This window comes from Sparus aurata, chromosome 14 (assembly GCF_900880675.1).
Source record: "Sparus aurata chromosome 14, fSpaAur1.1, whole genome shotgun sequence".
Taxonomy (NCBI): domain Eukaryota; kingdom Metazoa; phylum Chordata; class Actinopteri; order Spariformes; family Sparidae; genus Sparus; species Sparus aurata.
The window spans coordinates 10,348,648-10,355,694 of NC_044200.1; the positions used below are offsets into that span (position 1 = coordinate 10,348,648).

Here is a 7,047-nt window from a genome sequence, read left to right on the forward strand (position 1 = left end):
TATTATTACTATAGGCAGCATTAATGAACCACACACCATTTCGGACGTGTATATATCAGCCATCCCGAGGGAGCCCTGTCAAGTAGGATGGAAAATATCGGCAGGGGGTTTCATTAACGTGCACGCAAAGTGGTTATGTGCGGTGAAATATCTGCAGGTAAGCATGTTATTTTTGCATCAGCGACTTGTTCGAAATGATCAACACACCAGACTTGTTTTTCTGTACATAAAAATGGGAGTTTAATTGAAACTTTTGTATCAAAAAATAGCAATATCCATCCTTCACAGCCATAAGTCACACAGCCAAACTGAAAGGTCTCCATTATGAGGCTATGTGACAACTACGAAAGCTGTTGCACCCGTTGTTTTAGCTTTCCATAGAACTTAAATTAATCTTGACGGTACGGAAACCAGATGGATTTCTCTGATACTTTGCCATTCAACATTACCAACAGACTTTTTTGTATTTCATAAGTAGTTAAATAACATTCAAATGCACTTTTCAAATTTAAGTAAACTTGTTTTTATTCTCTTTTACATCGACAACTGCTTCAGTGCATCCTCCACATCTCAAAAAAAAAAATCATGTCGAAATGTAAAAATAAGTTATAGGAATGCAAACCAAAGACCAAGAAGGATATGCAAATTGTGTGGGGGGGGGGGGGGGGGCTTTTAAGCATAGAAAATAAATAAATAAATAGCCACAGAGTGTGGAATGTCTACATGTTTACAAATAAATTAAAAGCAAATGGGGAGGAAAAAAAAAAGTACACACAAAAAAGAAGAAAAAAAATACACGCTGTACAATATTTGTTGGAAAAAAAAAAAAAAAAAAACACAATTGAGTCCATGAATATTGCATTGATTGTGCATTTCACACCCCAAACCCTGAGGGAGGCCAGGGGCGGGGCCATGTAGTGTCAAGCAGTGAGATGGCGGGAGGCAAAAAAAAAAAAAAAGAAAAAAAAAAGAAAAGATACGTCAAGAGGGCCACACACCCCGCAACAGTCACTGGGGGAGGAGGAGCGAGGGAGAAAAAGGTGTGGGGGAGAAGGAGGTGTGTGTGTGTTGACATTTTGTAGACATTCAGAAAAGACAGGATCCAGTTTCCAAACACCTGTTCAGGCTATAGAGTGAGTGAGCAGCGTTAAAGAGAGCGACACAGAGTTGAGTCGAGTGTTTTTCAAGTATTCCATTGTCAGGAAGAGCCCCCACCTCTTTCTCTCCTATCTAATGCTATCTTAACCTCTTGGCTAGAGGCTGGTTGGCTTACAGTGATGGAGAGGAGGGGTAACAAAATATTAAAAAATTTTGTAAAAAAAAACAAACAATCAAAATAGAAACAGCCTAAACCCCAACCACGTCCATCACAGCACAGACAACTTAGCCACTGGGCCAACGGGCAAATCCAAAAAACAGAGTTGTTGACGAAAGCCCCCAGAAAAGCAGCTTTCCAAAAAAAGGCACTACAAAATCAAAATTAAAACATTTAAATAAAAAGGTTTTCTCCAAGCTCTATGAGAGCAGCCATGTCTGAATAGGAGGGCCTTGCCAGCTGCATATACCAGCCTAGTAACAAAACAAGTGAAATAAAGTTAAAAAAGGGGGGAGGGGGAGAATAAATAGTGCTGGTAAGACCGCCCAAAACAGAAAAATGTTCCCGATTAGGAAACAAGTATAATCAACTGAAAGAAAAAAAGAGGGGATGGGGGGAAAGTAAGATAAGGAAGAACAAATGGTAATAAATTAGAAATTCCCTACAAAAGAGGAAAATTAAAGTAAATTTTTCGAGCTGGACCAGCTGAGTGAAGCGCCCGGCCGCTGACGGGCTAGTTGGGCTACAGGCTGCTGGCCTTGAGTCCATATCGCTCCCTCCATCCAAACCCCTTCTTTCCCCAGAAAGTCTTTTCAGTCTATCAGAACCGTCCTCAGAGACTCTCCTTGCTCGAGCTTGTGCTTGACGAAGAGTCTGTGTCGATGGTCCTGAGGCGGATGTCGCCGGCAACCGGCTCCTCTGGTGACTTGGGCGACTCCTCCGTCGCCCTCATCCAAGGGTGGTCGCAGATCTGCTCTAGGGTGGGTCGGTCTGAGGGCCGCAGGGCCAAGCACCATTTGATCAGCTGCTGGCACTCTGGAGGAGGAAACAGAGGAAACGTTGAGGATAAGAGGGTTTGAACTCAAAGATGGAAATTATTAAGAGTGGTTTGTCTCTACTGTATGTGACTCAGTTTGTATGGATCTCTCATTGTGTGTAGGCGGCACAGGCAGCCAATAGAATAAGAGCACACATCCTTTTATTGAGCAACCTCTCAAGGGTACGATAAGGTGTACTGAAAAAAATCATAACAGCTAGAATTTCATCTTTTTGCTTTTTGTCATTTCAGCAGGTGAGCCACTGTGACTGCGACATCTCACTGTGATGCAAACTGACTCATGTGGTGTCAAACAGGGGGGCGGATTCTGGTGCTGTACCGGCTACAGTGGCTAGAGGGCAACAGAGTCAACTCATGCATCCTGTGTGTTGTTGTGGTTGACTTACCTGCTGAAATCCTCCTCCTAAAGTACAGTCTGCCCCTAAGGATCTCCTCGTCTTGCTCAAAGGGGATGTCTCCACACACCATGTCGTAGAGCAGCACGCCTAGCGACCACACCGTCGCCGAACGCCCGTGGTATCTATGGTAGCGGATCCACTCTGGTGGGCTGTATACTCTTGTACCTGGAGAAAAGAGGATGGAGAGAAGAGGTGAGTGTTGGGGGAAATGATCTGGTTTTATAAAAGGTGTAATATTACATGAATACAGGGGGCAGTGTTCACAATATGAGAACAGGAGGAGAAAAAAAAAACAAAACTGAAAATAATTAATGTCTGTGTCTAAAATGGCTGAGTCATGGTAGAAATGCTTTCCATCTTCCTTTAGCCACAAACTGGGTGACCTGCCTCCCTCTCCTCCCTCCCTCCCTTTCTTCTCCTCCCCCCTCCCCCCTGGAAGGAGGAACTTGGATACCAAACACACACACACAAAAAAAAGCAATGTGAGCCCATCACGTGAACCACCGACTCGGGTTTCACAACAAACAGATGTTACGTGGCACTGACCGAATACCCACAAACTGCGCCTGTGAGTCAAGCTTTACCAACAAAATAACAACCGGAAACATAAAAGGCACGCTCCATCTCACAAGACCCGGGATGAATCAGAGATATAGAGATAAAAAAAAAAAAAAAAAAAAAACGATCGCAAATTAAATTGATAAGCAGTGAGTCATATCTGTGAATACATAACACGCGCGTGATCAGACAGCGGGTGCGTCTCATTTCGCGTTTACATCCGTCATAATAATGATCCGCGAGACCCCCGGGCGAGGAAAACCCTCCACCAAAAACAGACCACTGCGTCACAGCCTCGTGAACGCCTCCATATCTGAATATAGCAACAGCAGCGGAGCATCAAGGGCAAAACACAGCCGAGCCCACACGGCCCCGTGTATTCATAAAAACAGAAATCACACATCCAGCTCTGTGAAGTCTTATAAACAGCGATCAATGCGAGAGGAGGGGGGTTGGGGTGGGGGCGCCGGCTGCTTACCGTCGAAATCGGTGTAGACTGTGTCCTTGAGAATCGCCCCTGAGCCAAAGTCAATAAGCTTGAGCTCCCCGGTGCGTAGATCCACAAGCAGGTTCTCATCTTTGATGTCCCTGTGCACTACGCCGCAGCTGTAGCAGTGTCTGACCGCCTCTAGAACCTGGCGGAAAAAGCCCCGCGCCGTGTCCTCGTCCAGGGCGCCCTTCTCGGTGATGAAGTCGAAAAGGTCCTTGACGAGCTCCGGCCTCTCCATGACGATGAGCCAGCCGTCCGCGCGCTCGTAATAGTCCAGCAGTTTGATAACTCCGCGAAACGACGAGCTCACCTTCTTCAGCAGCAGGATCTCCAAAGGCACCATAGCTCCATTCTGTCAAATTAAATAAAAATAAAAATAAAAACACAGAATTTAATCAGATATGGAGATAAAGCGCGGCCATTCTTGTGTTCACACCACTGCACACCCCCCCTCACCATCACTACCCCGGGGAGCAGGCGGGAGGTGGAGGAGGAGGGGGAACCAAAACAAACCACATCGGGGGGAGATGACTACTTACAATTGTGCCCCACTCGGTCACCCTCTCCTTCGCGACGTGCTTTACTGCAACCTGGAAAAACACACCGAGGGAGAGAGAGAGAAAATTGTAAACAAATGCTTCAAGTCGTATAAGATTATATGATAAAAAAGGACGATGGCGGCACATGAAGGATCAAAACATAAACCCCCGGTCAGCAGCCTTACCGGTGCGCCATCGGAGATCCGGCTGCCGGCGTACACTGTTCCGAACCCTCCGCTGCCCAGCACGGAGCCCACTTGGTAGACTTTCTCGAAGGGCTCCTTCTCCACTTTAACTGCGGGGGGGAAAAGATGTTAAAATAAGCGTCTCATTCCCCACAACAAACCAGCAGCTCGGCGCGCAGATCGAGTTGTTAGCTATCGTTGACTAGCTCAGCAGTAACTCTACATTAACCAAGTAAAAGAGTCAAAAAATACGTGCGAACTCGTGTGAAAAAGGGCTGAAAGGTGGTGGTTCACCTACCTGGCTGGAGCTGTATTTTCACGGGTAGGTGGTCCATGCTTGACGGATTGCAAATGTGCGAAAATGAGCCGAACTTTGACAGCAACATATTCACGCTGAAAAGCCGGCGCAGACGATCCCAATTCACCCGCTGAGAGTCGGAGGAGGCGATGTAGTCGGAGGGGAAAGTGGGTTCGGGCGCAGCAGAAATGGTGGTGGTGCACACCGTCTTGGCTCCGAGGCGAGTTATAATATTATATATATATCCAGTCGAGCAGTGCGCCAAATCCGCCGCACCGCACCGCACCCGTTCCGAAGTAGTCGTGTCACGACCGTGAAGTCGTACACCGTCTCCCGAAAACCGGCATGAAATCTGGCGTCGGTGCGTCGACACAAGCAAAAAATAAAAAAATAAAACAGACGAACAAGTAAAGGCAGTCCTCTGAAGTGATAGAAGAAGAAAAAAACCGAAGGCTCCGATGCGTATGCTCGTCGTATCGAGTGTAGAGTGCGTTTAAATGCCCTCCGCAGTGTGTTGATGTCCTGAAGAGTGGCCGCTGTCTGAGCTTTGGCGCGGTCTCCACAAGCCAATATTTTGACGCGCAGTGGGACGGTGATATCCCTCCGCCGCCAATACAAGTCGACACGTTCGCTCAAATAAGCCGCTAGTTCGTCGCTTTTCGCCGCGAACGCGTTGATAATAAACCCACCGGGCACGCTTTGGGATTTTCCCGCACTTTTATCGGGTTATATTATTGAAATAGCCTCTTTATCCCCGCGCACTAATTTCTCATAGTACGAGACGCCCAAGAATCCCTGTCTGGGAGCGCTGCGCTGTGTTCACTATCGACTCGGAGGCGACGGACCAATTAGATGTCGTATATAAATACCGTGTTTCGTATCTGGACCAATCAGGGGAAAGTTTTTATAAGAAAGCAGGCATTTGAGCGCACGTGGCGGCAATTCTGAGACGTCCTCTGCCCTCCGCCTCCTCCTCCGCAGCTCTGCAGTCAGAGACGGACACAGAGTCTGTGGTTGGAGGGGAAAGTTCAGCACCTACAATAATTCACCTTCAGATACTGATTACATCTTTCAGCTTGTTTTCGGTGGTGGTGTCAAAAATCTCACGTGGCGTTTGTTTACCTTCTGTTTACCGTCCAGCGTGCTGCCCTCCAGCAGTGGCAACACTTGATGAGCAGTCTGAATGTTATTGTTGTCATACAGTTGAAAAATAAGATGCGCATAGTGGAGATGACATTTGGTTACATATTGCTGTATGACTTTTAGTTAGCCAAAAAAAAGTCTCACTGAGGTTAAAAAACTCTCAACTGTAACTAGTTACAAACAAGCAAGGTGGGAAAAGTGTCACAAAACATCTCAAAATCAGTGTTTAAAACACTTGATAATGACATTAAACTAATAATAGTTTGATGAATGACGGAATTGCATTAAAAAAAACTAAGTAAGACTGGACTAAAACAATAACTTAAAGGGGCACTACGTAGTTTTGGAAAAGACATTTAAATTCAACATTAATGAGATAATGATACAAACTCAGACACATCCATCACTGAATAAACAAGCTGTTCTCAGTGGAAAAAAAGGTCTCACGAACAGTGTTTGAAGCTAGAAAGGTGGCAGGGTCCGCCACTTATAAACAAAGTGAAATAGATTGTGTTGTCCTTTAAGATCAGTTAGTTTATTCAGTTTATTCAGTCGTGAAAACAAAGTGTATGTTTATTTAGTGTGTTTATGTTGACAAAAGCCACTCAGTGTGAAGATCTTTCTCTTCTGATTAAAACGTCTACTCCAAATCCACATTTAAAGGATAATTTCACCCCAAAATGAAAATTCCGTTGTAGAATAGTGAGTACATAATAACCAAATTTTTATTTTTGGTCCCTCATCCGCCAATGAGAACAACACAAATAGATTCTAGAATGCCCCCCAAACCTCAGCACCCAGAACACAGGAGACGGTTCATGTTGTTGCAATGACACTGCAATCCGCCACATTACACGGGAGCGCTATTTGGGGGATGATACATAATAATGATACACGAGAACACGGTGTCATGCATGGATGCGAGGATGAAAACAAAACAGCACTGCAACAAGAATAGCACGTGAAAACTACAATCCGGTTCCTGGGGCCAGCTGTCCCGTTTCAGAAGGTCAATTTTCCAGTTTTGCTGTGACACATCTGACATGACCTTGGTTCTCAGTGAACTTTCCACTTTTTATCTTCTGCCGCCTCTGATAACCTGTACGTGTGTGTGTTTGTGTGTGTGTGTGTGTGTGTGTGTGTATGTATGTGACCACTAACCAAACAGAAGCATCAGAGAGTTCCAGGGAACCTTATCTTGCTATAGGCCGGCCGACTGCAAAGTTATGTAAATGTGCACAAACACACACACACACGCATGCACACGCACGCACACACACACA

The 7,047-nt window shown here is 45.7% G+C and overlaps 1 protein-coding gene across 1 annotated transcript; it reads right to left on the minus strand.

The window, feature by feature from the left end:
* Window positions 1-221: 221 nt before the first annotated feature.
* LOC115595864 (serine/threonine-protein kinase pim-3) lies at window positions 222-5,173 on the minus strand. Its single transcript, XM_030440694.1, has 6 exons — window positions 4,622-5,173; window positions 4,324-4,433; window positions 4,139-4,189; window positions 3,588-3,951; window positions 2,540-2,716; window positions 222-2,131 (listed from the first exon to the last, which is right to left on the minus strand). The coding sequence occupies exons 1-6, from the start codon at window positions 4,707-4,709 to the stop codon at window positions 1,929-1,931; spliced, it is 993 nt and encodes a 330-aa protein (XP_030296554.1). The 5' UTR covers window positions 4,710-5,173; the 3' UTR covers window positions 222-1,928.
* Between the last annotated feature and the right edge of the window lie 1,874 nt (window positions 5,174-7,047).